At 47.8% G+C, this 20,110-nt stretch overlaps 2 protein-coding genes across 39 annotated transcripts in view; one reads left to right on the forward strand and one right to left on the reverse strand.

Moving 5' to 3' along the window:
• Positions 1 to 20,110, forward strand: part of LOC100737821 (uncharacterized) — a 333,963-nt gene that overhangs the window by 197,718 nt on the left and 116,135 nt on the right. For 3 of the 38 annotated variants that reach the window (XM_085011540.1, XM_085011560.1, XM_085011542.1), the window contains exon 4: positions 11,166 to 13,249. The exons of 33 other annotated variants lie outside the window; for them this stretch is intronic. In XM_085011540.1, coding sequence (XP_084867666.1) covers positions 11,166 to 11,188 — 23 coding nt within the window. In that variant the 3' untranslated portion in view covers positions 11,189 to 13,249. Of the gene's footprint in view, positions 1 to 7,982; positions 13,250 to 20,110 lie in introns of those variants that run through there. 2 more of the 38 variants (XM_085011562.1, XM_085011529.1) reach the window with 2 other exon arrangements.
• Positions 1,955 to 14,725, reverse strand: RCN1 (reticulocalbin 1). The gene is made up of 6 exons (XM_003353917.6): positions 14,398 to 14,725; positions 9,776 to 9,969; positions 8,332 to 8,510; positions 6,701 to 6,761; positions 4,010 to 4,209; positions 1,955 to 3,121 (listed from the first exon to the last, which is right to left on the reverse strand). The coding sequence occupies exons 1-6, from the start codon at positions 14,649 to 14,651 to the stop codon at positions 3,014 to 3,016; spliced, it is 996 nt and encodes a 331-aa protein (XP_003353965.3). The 5' UTR covers positions 14,652 to 14,725; the 3' UTR covers positions 1,955 to 3,013.

A 20,110-nucleotide genomic window follows, 5' to 3' on the forward strand; every position in this document is an offset into this window, starting at 1 on the left:
TAACTTGAAAGGAAAAACTTAGTGCTCAAAATATATTTAATATCTTATTATGTGTAACTTAATAAACCAACCAGTATTCCCTTTTGGGGGAAAAATCATGTTAGCACCTTTTAGAAGTATTAAGTTTATACACTATATTCTCATTTTTTAAAAGACAGATTCTCATTGCTTGGGAAAAAAAAAAAAAGCATCAGCCTATTTCTAGGTAAGAGGAGTTATTCTCATTTCCTGATCACGTAATCATATGTTGTGGGTGAGCAAAGAAATAAAAGGACCATATATTAGGAACAGTAAAATTTGGAAGTAAGGAACACCTGGAGTTGAGTTCTGGCCCTGCAAATGAATCACTCTGGAATCTTGGGCAAAGTACTTTTCATTCATCTAATGTTAATTATTTAAAAAAAAATTTTTTTAGCGAATCACCCCCACCCCCACCTAGGAGTATTCTCTTTGATTAAAGCTAACAACCTCTCATTCATTCAGCAAATAATTACAGAGTACTTATTGCAGACTAGGCTCTATTGTCCTAGGTCCTGGGAAACAGCAGTGCATCAGACAAACCAAGCTGTTGTTGTCATAAAGAGTTTAGAGCTTATATTCTAACTCAGGGAAGATGGACAATATACCAACAAGATAATGTCAAATGGTACACTCGGGTGAATGGTGGCCCCCAAAAGATATGTCTACTTTCCAACCCTGGAACCTGTGAATGTGATCTTACTTAGGAAAATGTTCTTTTGCAGATAGAATTAAGGACCTAGAAATTAGCTCGTCCTGGATTATGCAGGTGGGCCCTAAGGCCAATGACACGTATCTTTATAAGAGACACGGGACACAGAGGAAGGAAAGGCCCCAAGATCGAGGCAGAGTGGAGTGATGCAGCCACCAGCAAGGAATGCTTAGAGCCACCAGAAGCAGGAAGAAGCAAGCAAGGAGGTCTCCCCTGGATCCTCCAGAAGGAGCACAGTACTGCCAGCATCTTGATTCCAGATGCCAGTCTTTAGAACTATGAGAGTTTCTGTTGCTGAAAGCCCCCCTTTGTGGTAATTTGTACAGCAGCCCTAGGAGACAGATATAAATGGCAGCATGTACATGCCAAGGAGAAAATAAAACAAGGAAATGAGATAGGGACCCAAATGGGACTTGTATAAATAATGGGATCAGAAAGGCCCCAGTGAGGAAGTAATTTGGGTTACCGAGGATGTGTGAAATCAGGGTTCTGAATCTGAAGAGATAGCAGGTGCAGAGGGCCCAGCCTGGAAATGAACTTGGTGCATTAGAGGACCAGAACGTCAGTAGGGCTGCTATGGGAGGTGAAAGGGAGTGATGCTGATGAGGTGGGAAGGGACCAGATCCTACAGGGCCTTACAGGCCGTGATAAGCAGTTGGGATTTTCTTCCAATTGAAACCTGCTTTTGAAAGGTCTTAGTTAATTAACTGAACCTACAGGTTGTCTAGTTAGCATACAGAAGTGTGTATTTACAAAACAAGTAAATATGAATATGTTCTGAACATTCTAGTTGATGAATATTTTATTTTATTTATTTATTTATTTATTTATTTTTGGTCCTTTTTTGCTATTTCTTGGGCCGCTCCCGTGGCATATGGAGGTTCCCAGGCTAGGGGTCGAATCGGAGCTGTAGCTGCCGGCCTACGCCAGAGCCACAGCAACGCGGGATCCGAGCCGCGTCTGCAACCTACACCACAGCTCATGGCAACGCCGGATCGTTAACCCACTGAGCAAGGGCAGGGACCGAACCCGCAACCTCATGGTTCCTAGTCGGATTCGTTAACCACTGCACCACCACGGGAACTCCTGATGAATGTTTTAAATGCAGAACGTTTATTGTAAGTTTGCTCATGTCCTCTCATCCCCCTGTTAAATTCCACATCAATAATGAAGAATGTCACAGATGGTACATGTGAGGTCAGATACACAGGACACAGCAGAACATCCTTAGCGGGATCCTTTATTTCATTCACTTTCTACTTATAAGGTGGAATTCCAACCTGTAAAACGTCTTCCAATTCAGCCAATGGCTTGAACATCGCTTTGTCAACTCCACGGTCCAAGTAGTCCCAGGGTAGGTCCGAGGGTTGTGGACTCACCGGGACTGGGAGAGATGGGTTCCATAGCTCCACTGGGCCAGCATCCCTAGGACCCCACTCCCTCATTCCTATCAGAGATCAGTGAGGAAATGGATAGGATTTCTAGTCACTTTTTCAGAAATCAGATCTACTTCATTTCCATCTCAAGAAAATTTTCTCAAGTATCATAAAGTGTTTACCATTTTCCTATAGTTTTTCAAATGCCTGACATTCATCTTTTCTCCCTACCTTTAAAATTCCTTTCTTTTTCACATTATCTTTCTTAATTGCTTCTTATCATTAAAAAAAAAGGATAAAAAACAATGATCTGTTGTGCACATGTAGCAGGTTGTACAGAAAAATGCACAGAGGTTTATATACCATTGACAATAACAGCTCAGAGTACAAAGTCAAGAAGGAAGAATCTGAAATATTAGCCCTGCTCTGAAAGAAGCCCATGTAGGATGAGACACCACTGAAGCTTAATCAGAATTTTTCCCTCGCCAATTTTTTAACAGTGGCAAATGTAAAAAATCTGCAGTTAAAATACACAGCAGTCACTCCATATGCTGTCCCCTCCCTACCCGGCCAACTTATGAATGACAAAGCTTCCCAAAGTTTCTTCTCCTTTACTTTAGATTTCATGGATAAAGCTAAAAAGTCCTGTTTTAGCAAGGTATCTCCATAGAGCTTTGAAATTTACCAAAATTTTAACGTGTTTGGAGAGAAATCTCCTGAAAGAATAGCGATGACTATTTCCCAGCAAATACTGAGTGAGAGACAATTTTAACCCCAATCTGAGGTGATAAACTTGCTTTGGGGGTGGGGGGGGGAACACAACTGCTGTAAATGAGACAATTGTAGCAACCATCCGAGACAATAAAAGGAAGCCTATGACAGTCTGTCATGTTACGGTGAGTCTACATCAAAGCTCATCGTGATTTTTGGTGAGATCTTCCCCATAATTGGTAGCTTGGCTCCCAACAAACATGTTCCAGTTGTCCAAGATCTCCTCTTTAGTGAGCTTCTCATCCTATAAGAGAGAGAAAAGACCTCTGTCATGGGAAGCGGGGAAACTCTGAGTAATCACTCAGCTTGAAGCTCATGTCATTTCATTGATCTGCAACATTTAAAAAGTTACATTTCATGACTGTACCTTTCATAAGAGGCTGTTAGGTACCTCCTTCATCTGCCAGCACTGCCCTGCAAACCCCAAACTGCAACAGCCTCCTGCTATAAAAGCTGTGCTGAAATATATCAGGAAAATCCTCAAGGAATTCAGAAGCCAGAAGCCAGTTATGTGTACACACCAGTGCTGCAGTGCCCAAAACAGGCCCTGAAGATTTCAGCTTCCCTTTTATGGCCTGACTGTAAAACATGACTGTCTCCCGAGAATTTTAAGCCATGATCAAAATGGGAGAGACGGGCCTTCTTTCTAATCTTGTTTATTTATTTGGATACTGATCAATAGATAATTGGCATCAGAGCCAGCACAGTGAGCTGGCCTTAGGATACCTAGGCTTTAATGGGCTTCCTTCTGCCTGACATGCCTCAGATGTCTGTAAGCACCTGCCGACTGAAGGAGCAGATGAACAAGCTCGTCCTCGGGTCATGGAGGGCAACCCTATTACATCCATGCTTGCCCACAGCCAACAAAGTGACCGGTTCTGTGATCCTAGGATATGGCAATGAATATATGTGTGACCCATGGCAGACCGTCCAGGAACATCTGGGCCTGCTGAGCTCACCGTGGTTACCGCAGTGTTGGCTCAAGTGCACAGGTCTTGGATGCAGGGCAGGAATGAAAGAAGTCGATAAAGACACAGCCGCAGGGCCAAGGCAAACATCAAAGAAGCAAACAGAACCAATCTTATGTAAACTGTCTCCTGTCGAGGAACAATTCCAGAAGTCTGGGCAATACCTTGTTCTTGTCCGACTCGTACACCAGGTGCCTGGCCTCTGCCTGAGCGTGGTCATAGTCTTGCGGGAGGATCCAGTGGCGAATCTCATCCTTGTCCAGCTTCCCATCCTTGTTCAGATCCCGGAATTCATTAAACTGCTCCCGTTCTGACAACACCCAGTCTGGCTCAGGGCCACCCTCCTCGTGGGAAAACATATCGGCTGGAAGGGAAGGCTGTTCTTGGTTATGAAGACAAGTGGGAAGGCAGGTCCCAGAGCACCTGACCTCCAACCATCAAGAGACCTAACCAAACATGGGGGTGGGGGTGGGGATGGGGGGGCGTCTCTTGGGTAAATAATGCAATGATTTGGCCATGAAGGCCACTTAGTGGAATAGAAAGGACTGTGCTTAGAAGCCAGAAGGTGAATCCTGGCTCTTGACTTAGTTCAGTGACTGGGATTAAGTTGCCTTGTCTGTAAAATGGAGACAGTAATTTATCAATCAAAGGGTTACAATGAAGATCCGGTGGGACACTTCTGTGGAAGCCCTCTACAACCCAGCCTGGATCCAAAGAGGTGAGAACGACTAATAATGACCAATATCGGCACTTTCTATGCTCCAGATGCTGTTTAAGGACATACTTCTTTTTTCATTAAAATCCTATGAAGTGGGTATTGTTATTCCCACTTTATAGCTGAAAACACCAATGCAGAGCCTTAACCCATGGACCCACAGCTCGTGTGGGTTTGTAGCAGGCTACACAGGAACATGGGTGCTCTGCTTCCAACCCACAGTCTTTATTACTATTATTGTTATGTCGTTTCCAGAGGCTTTCACATATATCATTTTATTTCATCTTTGTAGCAATTTTATAAGATAGATCAATATCCTTATTTTACAGAATGGCAGGGAAAGGAAAATGAAGGTGAAATTTATCTCGTTTGCTGTCACTAGCTAACCTGTGGGCAATTTCTCTGATGGAAGCACAACTTGGAAATGTCACGGGGTAGCAAGAACAGGTAGTGAATGAAGGAAAAAGAGAGGCAAGACCCTTAGTTCAGCTACGAGACAGACCCACACCATCCTGGAGGCATGCGTGCTCTGTCTTCCCATTTTACAGATGAGGAAACTGAGGCTTATAGTGAGTGATTACGTGACTCCCACAGAGTCACACAGCTAGCAGGTAGAGAAGCTGGGGCTTTTGATTCCATTCTACCACATCACCACTGGTTTTCTACTCGTCCCTGCCTGTAGAGACGGCTCCTCCATAAAGGAAGTCACCTGCTAGACAAGTATGTACTTCGGCTCTCTCCAAATGCAAGTTGCTCAGAATTCAATTTTTCAAGAATGATGCCCTGACCTCCCTCTCTGCCAGTGTAAAGAATGGAGTGTCTCTTTTGGGCAAAGCCACTCAGAGTTTTGCCCCCGACTTTGCACTATTCCATCAGGAGGAGGGCAGGGAGAGCACACACTTTTAATCAAAAGTACTATATTGCTTTTGATCCATCAGCCTTCTCTGTCCATCTAATTCCATCACCACCATCGAGGTGTCTGAGGCTCTGAGCCTTCCCTCACACGCATGTGCACCAGGCAGGACGAAGCATCTGCTGACAGGGCTGTCAGCGTTTGTTATTCAACAAAGGCAGTGCCACTGAGATTACTTTCATTACTGTGGTGAGAGCTGCCTGCCTGTTACCACATACAGAGGAGAACAGTGTTTGGTTCTTCCGACCAAATATAATTCCTAATGATGAGAAGCAACTTTGCTCTTCATTACTCATTCCTGTGGATGGAGTGGCAAAGTCAGGCAACTACAGACCAGAGGCTGATGGCAACGTGGGCTCTGGTTTTACACTGAAAGGTAATGAACTGCCCCTATTAAATATCTGCACGAAAATTATATCCATCCCATCCCTCAAATAATTTTCCAGCTTTTACTTCGTTGAGACTTGGGGAAAGAGCTATCACAAAAAGGCAGCCTGCAGTGGGGGCCATGTGCTAAAGCACCAAAGTAGCCGCTGCTGAGAATCAAATGGAAATATCCACGCTGCTGTCTCCTTCATGCTGGGAGGGCTCCTGGGCAGCTGGGAAGAGCTCTAACCAGCAGCAGTGGCTTCAGACCCAGGAGCATTAATCTGAGCCTCATTCAGCCAGTGCCCAGTTACCTGAAAATGCACTTCTTGATGTTGTTTAAGTGAAGGCCTTCAGAGCAAAAAGCTGGGGATGGTACTCCCCAAGAAAGATCAAAAACCAGAGGCATAAACAGCTATATTATGGGGCAGTCATGCACTTTGTAGAATGACTTACCTCTCTACGAAGGAATCCCTTTCTGCAGAGAGCTTGGGCATGCAAACAGTTCTGTTGATCACAGCTCCACCTCCTCAGTTCCCTGGCTACCAGCCTGTTTCGGAGTCTCCCCCTGAGACTGTCTGCTCTCGCCTCACTGTACATCTCTGGGTATCTCTGATCCCGTTTCGCAAAGGCAGACCGCACAGTGTGATAAGGGGCACCTCGCAGAGCTCTGGCCAGCCTTGGGGTGGGGCTGGCCTTCTGGGCTCTTCCCCTCTAGGAATGCCTCCCCGAACCTGCATCAGGAGGGCTCGTGTGACAAGTCCCTCCCACTGAGAAGTCATAGGAGGGACACCTACAGACTTGCAGCTGCTACTGACAGAGATGTCTGGGGGAAAAACACCCCTCCAGGCCAGCACTCACCAATATACTCGTCCTGATCCACAAAGCCATCCCCGTTCTTGTCGATGTCCTCCAGAGTTTCCTAGGAAGCAAAGGGGGAAGAGGACACAGATGGCTCTGTGCTCTCAGCAAACCCAGAGTCCTAACCATTGTCCTCCTTTGGCTTTTGTGGCTTGGTGACTTGTGGCTTGTCTCCTTACCACTCTGGACATTAATTTATCTACAAAGAATAGGCAATGGCTTCTGTCCCTCCTCTCCCACCCTACAATTTTAAAAGCAAGATACTCTTTGTAAATGAAAATGTACCTATAAGCGCCACTATCAGGAAGCCCTGGCAGGTCAGCCACCTCCACCAGGCGGTCACATCAGCCCTGTGTACCACAAGGAGGCCAGCTGGAGAGCTATTGCACGAAAGGATCATGAAGCTAGATTCCACTGCTAAATGGACCATGAGCTGGTGTCAAAAGATATGGAACTGTGGACAGCTAGAAAATAAAAGTATTCCTGACTTTTGAATGCATTATGTCCTGTATTTAGTATATCTGACTTCTTAACCAGGCTTTTTGCTAGGAGGATTAATTAAATGAGTTTACTACTGTCCGTTGTGACAGAAACTCAAAGGCATCCTGAAGAGAACAGAGCCAGTCCAGAAGCACGTGAGCCACTTGTGGATGATTCCCTATCTCCACTGTCTTCTGGCAAAGGAGCTATTGTTAAGTGGATGTTGGGTGGTACAAAGAAATGATTCTCAGAGCCACTGCCCGGTCCTTAGGGTCATGGGGGTCTTAAGGATGAAGCAAGAGGCAAGAGTGAACTAACTGACTGACTCCATAACAAAAAGAGTCCAGAGCTGGTTGTTTCCCAACAGCAAGATAATTGGAACTGGCTCAGGATAGCTGCCCTGAAAACAGGTGATGGCATTTATTTTATTGTCATTGAAAATGAACATATTTGGGACCCAGCAGGACACCATGGAAAGCAACCACATGCCAAGGGACGCATCCTTCCCAGGCATGGTTTGACATCTAGTTTGACTAGTTTTCATCTAGTTTGAGAGTCCAATGCATTCCACTTCTGCATCTTTTTCTAGTTCCCTCAAAGCTGACACATGAGACAGAGACTAGCTAGCTGCTCACTAAACCCCTCTGCTCTTTCTGGGCACCAACTACACTGCACTTCCCTGCCTCATCATATCGAGGAGGAGCCAGTGGGATGTAAAGGAAAGGGATGAATCATTTCCTGGCCAGAACAGCAAAGGCAGACCATGCCTTCTCTTCGGTCCTTCTCTTCTTTCATCTACCAGCTGCTGGTGGCCAGGATGACCTTAAAGCCACGAGATGGAAGCAGCCTGGATGCCTGCCAGCTCTTGGAGGAGGACTGCCCAGGCAGTCCATCTGATGGGGACTGTTTGCCCTGGACTTGGAATAAGCAAGAACTAACCTGTGATGTGGTAAATGGCTGGGACTGGGGGCTACTTGCTATAGCAGCTACCCTGCCCTAATCTGGGTTGACAGGAGCCAGTGCACCTACTTCAGAGTCCTTCTCCAACTCCCCTCAGGCTGAAGGACATTCTCACTTTGGAAGAAGGGACAGGGTTTTGGTGTGGCTTTCGTGCTGGTCTCTTCCCAGCCCAGGCTCTTTCTCTGTCTTACCAAAACCACAATTTCCTTCATATGCTCAAACTCCTCAGGGTGCAGAAAGGCAGTGAACTCCTCACGGGTGGCTGTCTGGTCACCATCGAGGTCTGCAGCCTTGAACCTTCTCTCATCACGTGGCAGCATCTTTTTAAAGGTTTGATGATCTGAAGTGTCATGAAACTCCGTGGGGTTTCCTACAGGGTGTGCGCAGAAACATGAAAACCGGTTGCTAAGGAAGTCATTCCCTTCCAGAGCATTCCTCCTCCAGGCAAATGGTGCACATAGGCCCAAAGGTCCTGACCTATCAAGTTCTGCGAAACATTTTATTTCAGAATGCCTGTGTCGGTCCCTCTGTACCACCCTATAGTCCAGGCCCTAATGATTTGCTAGGGGCATTATAGCAAGTGGTTAAAAGTATAGATTTGAGGAGTTGCCATTGTGGCTCAGTGGGTTAAGGACCCGACGCTGTCTCTGTGAGGATGTGGGTTCGATCCCTGGCGTTGCTCAGTGGGTTAAGGATCCAGCATTGCCTACCCCAAGCTGTGGCATAGGTCGCAGATGCACCTTGGATCCAGTGTTCCTATGGCTGCAGCTGCATCTACGATTGGACCACTAGCTTGGGAACTTCCATATGCTGCAGGTGCAGCCGAAAAAAGAAAAAATATAAAATAAGAAAATAAAAGTATAGGCCTAAGACCATATTGATGTCATACTTCTCTTAAAACCCTACTTTCATCATATTCTTTGATCCAAAACATACAGAAGCTCCCTAGTACCCAGGACATCCTGTCTCAAAGTTCCTGCAAATCTTTCAAGATTTTTCTTCATCTGCCTGGGAGAGTGTGTCTTTGGTTCTCCTCTGGCCTGTCCCCTCTCCGTCTCCATGAGGTACCCAATGGGTCTGCACCCTATAAATGGCACACACCCCTTCATCATTCCCCCCAAACAAGCATGACTTCTGTCCAAACCCTATCCGTTGCTGAACGCATTGCTGCACCTCTGCCCCTCCAGCAGACCCACCTTCCCCACCACGGTCTCTCTCTCTAGATGTAAATCTATTCTTTAAGGCCTAGTTCCCAAAGCATCCTCCACTGGGAAGCGTTCCCGGACTATTCCAGCCTGCTCAGTCCTGGCTGTCCACAACTCGGCAGTGTTCTGAAACGGTCATCATAGACAGGCTTCCTCTCTGCTCTGTTCCCTGGGTGTGCCTCTGAGATGGTAAACTTGGGTTAGGCAGCAGCCTAAGTCCTTTTGTATTAGATGCTCAGCCCCTTCCACCTACACAACAGCAACTTGGTGTATTCTTAGTAAGCAGAGCAGGATGTTACATAAGCCGGTTCTGCTTAGGAGGTTGTGACATCTCCCCAAAGGGGGTAGATATGATGAGAGAGTAGAGTTTCCCATAAGGTGCTTGTAACACGGGCCCCAGCTGTGTAATCGCTCCTGCAGCACCTCTCACCTAGGTAGTAACCGTAGGTGGCTTGTTTGTATTCTTCCCAGGAAATTTTATCGTCTTTGTCCCGATCATAATCCTTCCAGACTTTAGCGACATTATCGTAGATGTATCTCTTCTGCACCCGTTTGATCCAGGTTTTCAGCTCCTCAGCGGTAACAAAGCCGTCCCCGTCACTGTCGATTCGATCGACAATCTTCCTACAGTTCAGAAAATAATAATAATACATAAAGCAAGGCTATTATCAAGGCTTGTGTGATCCTGATCCAGAAAGAGATCAAACACCTGCAGAATCTAAAACGCATAAACACGAAAATAAAATCAATGATCTGACGATGTCGGAAAGGATCTTAAAGTGTATCTTTTCCAAGGATGATATTGCCCCCCCACCCAGGCCCTTCTATCCTGATAAACCTTGATGCGGCCTCAGAATCTTTCTCAGCACAGTGCTCTGCAGACAGATGCGACTAGACGAGTGAGTTGATTTGTATGATGAAACCTAGCAGTCCTCCCTGATGCAGTCCAGCTCCCTCATTTTAGAGTAATGGAAACTGAGGCCAAGAGAAATTGAATGCCTTTTCCAACACAGCAAGTGTTTGGCACAAATGGGCTAAGAATCCATGTCTCCTGGCTTTAGGCCAAATGCAAAAGATGGAAAATTCTATCTAAACCAACCAAAAAATAAGTGTGTTTTGTTTTGTTTCAAAACCTCACCACCTGGGATTCAGAGAGTTGAATCTTAAAGGAAGGGGAGACCAGATCTCATTGGACAAAGCAGAAAATATTAGGGATGAAAGAGCCTTGACATCATGGGAACTATTCAAGAAACGTGACCAGCTGAGCAGCTGCAGGAGCAACGCCCTGCTCTTACGGTGAAGATGCCTAAGTCCCCTGGTGTCTTCTGCTCCACAGCTGGCCCAGGTTCCAGTGATTCCCCACCGGACCTCACTGAGGCGCCCCAAACCTGTGTCCCAAGCAAACTGCAGACCAGAACCTCAGCACTGTCCATCTCTAGGCCAGAAGGTTCAAAGCTAGGGATCCCACTGCTAAAGGGAACCTCAAAGACACCTGCAAGCTATTCCCAGTGTCTAAGAAAGTTTTACCCAGGAGTTCATTTACCTGGGATGAGTTCAATTCTTTGGGCTGGAATTTATCAACTCCCAACTTCTTTACTGTGAACAGAAGTTCTAATTGGCGGTTACTCTGTGATCACTAGAAATGGAAATGAAATCATGATGACCTAAGTCTCCATCTCCTACCTGAACCTGTGGAGCCCCCCAGCTCCTCTTTCTGGGGAAAGTGTAAACTTTACTAACAGCTTTCACTTGTCCCTTCATTTGCAATTTTAACAGGTCTCAAGACCAAAAGACTAAAACCTCAAATATCTTCTTTCCAGGAAATCACAGCCAGACACCCTAGAATTCTTTCAACATTGTGCAGTGTTCACCCTACCTACTATGCACCAGGCATGGCTCCAGTCCTGAGGACATAGTGGTGACATGCCCATCAGTTACCCAAAGCCTACTGAGAGGCAGACTCTCAAACCAGCAGAGACCAAATGGTATCAGTGTACAACCTGCTTCTGTGGAAAGGACAGCATCTCATCTAGGCCAAAGAAACATCCAGGACATAGCTCAGCCTGACACATAGAAGGAGCTCCACAAATATTTGTTGGAAGCATATACAGTCTTAGCCCCTCCCTTTAAAAATCTCAAACATGAGCTATAGGGAAAGGGAGCTGTGATGTAGATAAACCAAACTCAGTAATCAGAACATCTGGATCCTTGTCCTGTGTGATTTGAGTCAGTTTTCCCATTAAATTGGAACATCTAACTTTACAAGGAACGTTGAGAGGAATCGTGGAGAGCATGTGCACTTTTCCCCACTATGGATGATAATCCCGATCACGGGTGGATGGAGAATTCAACAAATAGGTAACAGAAGCGTCCAGGGAGCCCAGGGATCTCCTTCCAGCTGCCAGTGAGGCTGCCCAGCTCTGCTCCAGACAACAACTGCCACGTGGAATAACGGGCCACGGGTGTCAAGAGAAGCCAGAAGTCTGGGTCTGTATGTGAAATCACTCCGATATTAAATGTTAGCCAGTAATTTACATTTTTTCTAAGACTGTACAGCACATCTGTGACTGCATGAGGCCTATGGGTTCCTACTTTTTATTTTTGTCTTCAGGGGTCTTAGAGCTGCCACATTCTTAGAATCTACAGGCAGAGGGTGGTGACAAAGTTGCCCAGATGCAGCCACACTCCTCCCTCTACAGCTGTGACTTAGAGGGGACCAGTGCAACAGGACCTAGGGATAGAGAGATGGCTTCTCACGCTTAGCCCATCCTATACTGCACCCTCACTCCAAGCCTCCAACCTCCTCGCCTCTAGCCCAGATTTACCTTGTAGGTAAACAGTGTGTCCACTGCCCTTCGGGTGGCTCAGGCCAGAGACCCAGAAGTCACCCTGGATTCTCCCCCCTTCTCCCCCACGCCTACATTGAGCCAATAGCAAGCACTGCCAGTTCCACCTCCCACATGGGTCTGCGTTCACCCTCTCCTGCCATGCCTGCTTCAGACACTCCCAGCCACCCCCTGCCCCCTGGTCTCCCCATCCATGCCTCATCTCTGCTCTACTGCCAGCTCCACTTTCCTAATAAGTTTTTGGGAGGCTGACATTTCAACCATGTACATCTAATCTTCACCTCACAGAGGTCCTTCCTGCTCTGCCCTTGGCCTTCTCTTCACTCCCATCACCCACTTCTCCTGCCCTGTCCCGTTACTATCCCAGTACCCGGCATCCCCCAGAACAAATTTCAGAATCGTTTTAAGCCGGCTTCTTTCTTTAAGGAATGCCTTCCCCTGCTTGTGTGCCTGGTAACCTCTGAGTCATGCCACAAACTCCAGTCAGGTGACATCCCAAACCCCCAAAGCCTTCTCTCCAACCTAAAGCCTTAGGGGCTCCTTCTCCTGGATGTGGTCACTGTGGTTTTGACATGCCACCATCACAACAATTACAAGTAGCGTTTGCTCGCCTCTCTGTCCTCTGCATATGATTATAAGTACTTTGTGGCCTAGAACATACGGTTTTATCTTTGTAGTTGTCAGATTATCTAACAAGGTGCCTGGCACACAATAGCCATTCAGATGTTTAGTTGCATGAATAAATAAAAGAAGTTAAGCTTTTCATGCAAGGGTCAAATGCAGACCAGCTCCATCAGGCTTACTCAGCATGAGGAAGGGCGTTAAACTGGAAGCCTTAGGACTGCAAACTAGAATTCCCTACTCCAGTTCCCCTAAACCTTTCCTCCTTTTTCTCCCCGGTGACAAATGGCTGCCACCCAGGGCCCCAGAATAAATCAGCCTCCAAGTGCCTCAAAGCAATACAATAGACTGAACTCATCAATGGCCCCCATTGTTAAGGCCCAAACTAAAAGAGAAAGTACTTCTCTGCAAAATAAAAGGTGACTGTTGGGAAGTGACTTTGAAGTTCAAAGATCTTTTTATCAGAACAGGCAGATGGTGCACCTACACAATAGGTATAATTTAGCCTCCTCTTCTAACCAATCACATTGGCCCTTGGTGGCGCTCATCAGCAAAGGGATGGTTGTGTTCTTTTTTTATGTAGCAGGGCAGAAAGATCTTCCACCCCCAGGAACCAGATTCCTGGAGGCCTGGTGCCCAGCAGGCACAGCTTTTGGGACCCTTCCCAGCGGGTCTCCACCTGGATCAGGCTGGCTGCTGATTCTTCCGTGGAAGGGTTTCCAGATAACAGATACCTTTGCATAATGCTCACGTGTCTCCCCAGGGGCGGTGGAGAGGGTGCACTGAGATGTACCCAGGTTGTTTCCCAGGTTTGGTTCCGGACTCAACTGCTTTCAACAGTGAAATTCACAGTGCCACCACACCACCCTCCAGCTTTTAGTTCTCAGTTGCCAAAGGACTGGGTTTCTCTGCTGACTTCAGAAACTGCTGCAAACAGAAATAAAAGAGGGGGCCAGTCTCCGTTCCCACCCCCTATGCCTATACCCACATGCTCCTCCCTTAACACAAGGATTTTTATTCCCCTTCTTCAGATTTTGGAATGATTAAGCAGAAGGCAAGAACGAACACCCTAGTCCGGACCCACGAACATAGGCCAGGATAGAGCCTCTGCTAAGTCTGCCCTTTCATTTTTTTTACCCATTAATGATCACCCTTGAGACCTTAGCAGTGTCGCATGCCCTCCTCTCCTGGAATGGGGACAGAAGAGAGAAACAGGGAGGGTGGGGAAGAACTGTCACTGAAAGGCCACCGTGGATAAATTCTTTTGTACACTCTCCCCTCCCTTCTGATGCAACCCAGGGGAGGGGGCGGGCCCTGGCCGTCCGGGCTCCCACGCCCGCTGCCACGTGCTACAGTCCCCGCGGGAAGCCACCCCGGCCCCGGCGGTAATCTCCAAGCAGGGACCCGACGCCCACGGGCAACTCTGCTTCAGGCCCGCCGCCGGGCCCGCCTGGCCCCAGCCTTCGGGTCCCGGCGCCCGATTTCGCTTTCGCTTTGGGGCTCGTGGCACGCGTGGCTCCCGCCCACCCGCCCGTCCTCCCGAGTGGCCCGCGGGCACCTGCGGCGCCCCGGAGCGCGGCCTCACCCCAGCCTCTCCTTGCTCTCCTCCGAGGTGAGCTGGTCGAAGGTCTTGGAGTCCTCCTTGCCCAGGAAGGCCTCGTGGTCGTACTGGAAGCTCTGATTGTCCTCGGGCGGCCGCTCTCCCAGCTCCGAGTCGGGCCGCACCACGCGTTCCTTGCGCACGGTGGGCTTGGCCCTCAGCGTTGGGGGCGCCAGCACCAACGCCAGCAGCAGCCCCAGAGCCAGCCCCAGGCGGCGACCGCGCCCGCCGCACGCCATCGTCGGGAGGAGAGCGCGGCCCGCGGGGAAGCACCGAGCGAGCGACGAGGGCGGCAGCTCGGGAATGGGGGATCGGAGCGCGCGCGGCAGCGGCGGGGCTGGGGCCGGCGCCGGGAGGGAGGGGACGGGCCGGCCCCTCAGCCAGCGCCCGCCCCGTGCCAGAGCGGAGGGGCGCGCCCCGGGCGGCGGACAGGGGAGCTCCGGGCGGCCCCGCTCACGCGCCATTGGCCGCCGGGCTGCAGGAGGAGGCCGGGGCCGCGGAGCCACGTCGCCCGCCTGGGTGGTGGGCGCGGGGCTCGGGTTTCGCCCTGGCCCCTCCCCGCGATCTCGTCGCAAGGGGCGGGCCCAGGCCGACTGGGCTGGGGAGTGGAGGGCTCCTAGGAAGACCGGGAAGTTCTTTGTCAAGCAACAGATGATTGGGGTAAAATTCCCTCTCTCTTCTTCCAGTTCCAGAGAACTGAAGGGAGCAGGGTGCTGCCCCACCCCAACTTCCAACTGGGATGCCGAATCTCAGCCCCAGACTCCACCCCAAGATGTGCACTTAAAACAGATTCAACCCCACTTACCCAAACTTGGAATCTAGTTACAAACACAGGAGACTGGAAGGAGAACCGGGTGGGCGAGGTGTCCTAGAAGCCAGGGTCGCAAACTCAGATGTGGAGGAGGGCCAAGGTGGTGACTTGAACGTGACTAAAGGACCATCTAAACTGAGCAGCCCTGTGCACTCTGGCTGCCAGGACGAGTTCAGGCCCCAAGTTGGCAGATGGTCGCAGAAGAAATCCGGATCTCAGATGTCTGTTTTCATTTCTAAATGGTGACAGTTCACTTTACACAAGCACTACACGTCTTAAACAAATCTTGTCAGTCCATTGACTCCTGAGAAATGCTACCAGTATAGAGAAGCTCTGAAGAACTTTATGGGGTGATGAAAACATTCTATATCTGGGCTGCCCAATAGGGAGCATCTATCTACCGAGCACACTTGACAGGTAGCTAGTGTAATTGAGGCATTGAAAATTTAACTTACATTGCCGCATGCGGCTAGTGGCTATCATATTGGACAGTGCTGGTAGAGCAATGCTTCCTTTTGTGTTACAGCCTTTTGAGACTCCTTGAAAGCCATGGGCCTTTTTACAGAAAAATGCATATACAGCTACTGGCTTGGATGTTTGATTAATGTGTCAGAGGACTCACAAATCTTCTGAAGCCCCATTCGTGTGAGCCTCAGGTTAAGGATCCCTCGTAAACAAACTGTAGTTGAAGAGGAGCCCACCCCCAAAGCCCTGGACAGCTGTACCCCAGAGCTTTTCGTCCATTTTGTTTTGTCCCCCATCCCTGATCCTCTAGAAAAAGTCACTGGGCTGTACTTCTTGCTTTTGAGATAAGGATGTCAGGACATTATCGACAGCAGCAGAGGTCCAAGTATCCTTCTTCAGTCATTAATGAATAAAGATTGTGTGCCTTCCATGGCCTAAGCACATAGACTGGGTGCTGAGGGTGCAATGGAGCACGTGACAAGTCATGTTTTGTGGAAAGCTATAACATATGTAAATAGATATTCACTCACTCATTCATTCATTCATTCCGTATACTGAACACCTGCTAAATGTCAGGGCTGTATTGGGTCCCGGTGTACTGAGTAGCCACAGAGAGTAAATCATCATGACAAGTTCTCAGGGAGGGAGGCATTCAGAATTATGGGCTATGTCCGAGGGGATTGACTAGGAAGGCCTCCTGGAGGAAGGGACATCTAAACCGAGGCTGACGGTGAGTAGGAGAAGCCAGACTGCAGGGGTGTGGGTATATGAGTGGAGGATAAGGCCTTATGTGCATTGGCAGAGAGGAGTAGAGTTTGAAGTAATGTCCTTGTGATCTGGCACTCCCCACTGGCTGGCCGTGAGACCTGACCATGTACTCCTTGGTGCTTCACCCCACCTGCACTGACACTGCAGGAGACAGCAAATGCTGTGCCCAAGCGGCTTGTCCCCCACTGCCTGTCCAGAGGCTTGAATTTTAAGCAGTAGAGAAGCACTGCCTGGGGTGTGGAAGAGGTCCTGATTAAAATGCAAGGGCCCTGAGGCAGGAGGCTTGGTACTCTCTGTGCTCCTGAGGGCTAGCAGGATGTGATTTGTTGAGTGGGGCGGGGGTGACAAAGGAGGAGTGGGAGGAGGTACAGAGAGAAAGACTTTAGAGCTAAAACAGGAGGAGGATCAGGAAGGGAATGAGAAGGTGGGTGGAGATTGGCGACAGTCTTTGCTTATTCACAGTTTTGCCACCAGGCAGGCCTGGGCTCCTGGGATTGATCCAGACTCTCCAGAATGAGGATGGCACATCCTTTGCCCCTGTTCTAGTGGGTTTCTTGGCAGACACTGGTGGTTTCCAACAGTTAAATTGTTCCAGAGGTGGTCTTGGCTTCTGTGGGAATTACTAGAGAATTCCAGCACTGCTGGGAATGCAGAAGTTTATATTATTTCCCCTGGGCTTTCCTACATTCTCTTCTTTTTTATTTCCTTTCCTCCACTGTCCTCTGAGAGTTAAACAAGTCCTTTCAACCAAAGGATCAGGAGTGAGTGATGCTTTTAAATAGTCAATGTATTTCACTGTGTAATTATGTTCTTTCATTTTAAAAATTGCTTTCTATTTCTTCCCATGTGCATGTATGGCTGAATATATTGTCATCTTTAATCTTTGTTATTGATAAGGCAAAGGAACCAGAAGCAAGAGGAGTGACAATTAGCAGCAGATTGTACCAGTGGAAAGGAAAAGCAAATTTCAGATAGGCCAGTTGGTCTGGAGTGTGCTGATCTGCTACTCCTGGCTGCAGGTGACACCATCAAAAACAACAAAATCCTTCCAGAAGTTACTAAAACAATAAAACTTTATCATCTCATGTAACAAGATGTCTCACATTAGATCGCTTTCAGAGTGGTTAATTCAAGTGGCTTGATAATATCATCTAGGAACCAGGTTTTCTGTTTTGTTTTGTTTTGTTTTGTTTTTTTCTGTCAGAGGCAGGGGGAAAGGGGGTGTTTCCTCTCTTTATCAGAAAGAAAACTTTCCCAGCAGACTTTCTTCACCTCTCATTGGACAGAATGGGGTCACAGGCCTGTGCCTGATCCAGTGACAGAAATGGGAATGAAATTTCCAGGGCTGATTCAGGCAAATCAGGATTCACTTCCTGGGGCAGCTTCCTCTCCAGCAGGAGATTAGGCTTCTCTTTGTTCTCTTAGTTAAAGAAGAGCCAGCCGAGGGCTGTGTCTGCTAGGAGGAAATTGTGATTAACTGCTTTCAGGTTTAAAAGCACCTTGAGCCTTCTACCTTTTTTCCCCTGTCCATTCAAAAGGACACACACTCAGGCTTCACTCACATTCACCTTCCCCATGCAGACTTTCCTTATACTTCCAGTCAGAACTTATTACTTCTTCCTATGTATGCCCAGAGCCTTTGTGTCTCACACATAATACTTTTCAAAGCCCCCTTTGGGTTAATGAATTCGCTTTAGTCTCCCTTAATTCTGAATTTCTTGAGAGGAAGGGCCACCTATGATCCATGGCAATATGTGTAAGTCAAGGGAGCAGGGCATTTATTGCTTCCCATGCACGTGGATCCCAAAATGTCAGACTGGCCATGAGGCCAGGGACCATTATTGTTGGTTCATCACCGTATAGCCAGCACCGAGTTACCTAGTGCAGTGCCTGGTGCGAGGAGGTGCCCAATATCTCTCTCTCTCTCATATATATATATATATCTTTATGGGACATGAGGAAGTCCCTGGGCCAGGGATAGAGGGATGGAACCTATGCCACAGCAGTGACAATGCCAAATCCTTAACCACTGGACCATCAGGGAACTCCCCAACAGATATTTTGAATAAATACTAGAATAATAATAGCTATCAATTTCTGCTTCTGATCAAGGTGGATGAGGGAAAGGGCTGGATTTACCTTTCCATTTGAAACAAACGATGAAACAAAAAACAGACGAAATGTATGAAACGACAGTTTCCTAGGCACTGGACACCAGGCACTGAAGGACATTGGAACTAAGCAAGTTGAGTTCGACGAGTGCCCCAGCTTACTTGGCTTTACATATTTTCCAAGGCATGTGCAGGAGGGGGAAACTAAGATGAAGCCTGGGTTGAAAAGAGGAAGGTCAGTGTCCAGAGACCAAATCAGCCCCATTTCTTAGGAGAGAGCAGATAGCTGCACAGAGAGAGAACCCCAACGATCAGCAGAGGGTCCCCTTGACTATTCAGTAGAGTTCTGATCACTGCATGCATAAGCCTGAGGAATGAAATATCCGAAAGCATTAGCAGGAACGGTGAGTGCCAGGAGCAACACCTGTTCCCAGCAGCTAGACTGGAAAGACCTTTCATGGGGCACTGGGTAGAGCATGTTCTCAGGAAGGTCCTGCCTCCGTGGTGGAGAATAACTAGCCCTAGACTGAGCACCATTCCAGGAAATGCCTAAGTGAGCACAAAAGCAAGACCTGAATAAAAAATCAAACTGTTTTCGAGGAACTGAACTTCATCCCAGACAAAAAGCTCAAGAAAAACTTAGAGGAATGCAAAAAATACCTGGCACCCAACAAGGTAAAACACAATCACTAGCATCCAATCAGATACAACAGGCATGAAATCATGATCCATAATCAGGAGAATAATCAATCAATAAAATCTGGCCTACGATTAGATGTTAGAATGCGCAGATGTTCGAATGAACAGGAAAAAAAAAAGAATGAACAGAGAACATTGAAACAGTTATTGTTATAATTGTATTCAGTATGTCTAAAAAGGTCAGAGGAGACAAGGAAATACAAAAAAAAAAAAATACTCAGATTGAAAGTCTAGAGATTAAAAATGATACCTGAGATGAAAAAGTACACCGCATGGCTGTAAAGGAAAACTGTTGTTGTCATTTACATTACACGCGGTACTCTGAACACTGCTACATTCTCTTGCGTTGACACTTCTGACCACTACATGTGGCTGGGGTTTTCCCCACACCACCAAGCAGTTCTATAGCACCACCTGGGCCCTACAGTTTAACTCAGTTCTGACACAGCCACCCGGAGGTAGTGTCAGATCCCACAGGTTAAGGGTTCAGTCCCACAAGACGCCCTCCCCCGCAACTTCAGATGCCAATTTACAAGTCCAGGTTGCTACCTGTGCTTCTGACTGACTGTCTAGAGGTTGATCCCCTTCCTTGGTCCAATTAATTTGCTAGAGCAGTTTACAGGACTCAGGAAACCATCTTAGGCACTTGATTATAAGAGAATATTGGAGTCCCCACTGTGGCTCAGTGGTAATGAACTGGACTAGTGTCCATGAGGATGTGGGTTCCATCCCTGGCCTCATTCAGTGGATCCAGTGTGGCCATGAGTTGTGGTGTCAGTTGCAGATATGGCTCAGATCTGGCATTGCTGTGCCTGTGAGCTCCGATTTGACCCCTAGCCTGGGA

Source organism: Sus scrofa, chromosome 2 (assembly GCF_054392235.1).
Source record: "Sus scrofa isolate SSC_HxYL_T2T_F1_AM1 chromosome 2, Sscrofa_HxYL_maternal_Yorkshire_Landrace_v2.0, whole genome shotgun sequence".
Classification (NCBI taxonomy): Eukaryota; Metazoa; Chordata; class Mammalia; order Artiodactyla; family Suidae; genus Sus; species Sus scrofa.

Coding starts and splice junctions, on each gene's coding strand:
- RCN1 (XM_003353917.6), bottom strand. CDS start 14,651: ATGGCGTGCGGCGGGCGCGGTCGCCGCCTGGGGCTGGCTCTGGGGCTG. Junction 8,511..9,775: donor CACCTACGGTTACTACCTAG/GTGAGAGGTGCT, acceptor CACACCCTGTAG/GAAACCCCACGGAGTTTCAT. Junction 4,210..6,700: donor GGATCAGGACGAGTATATTG/GTGAGTGCTGGC, acceptor CTTCCCTTCCAG/CCGATATGTTTTCCCACGAG.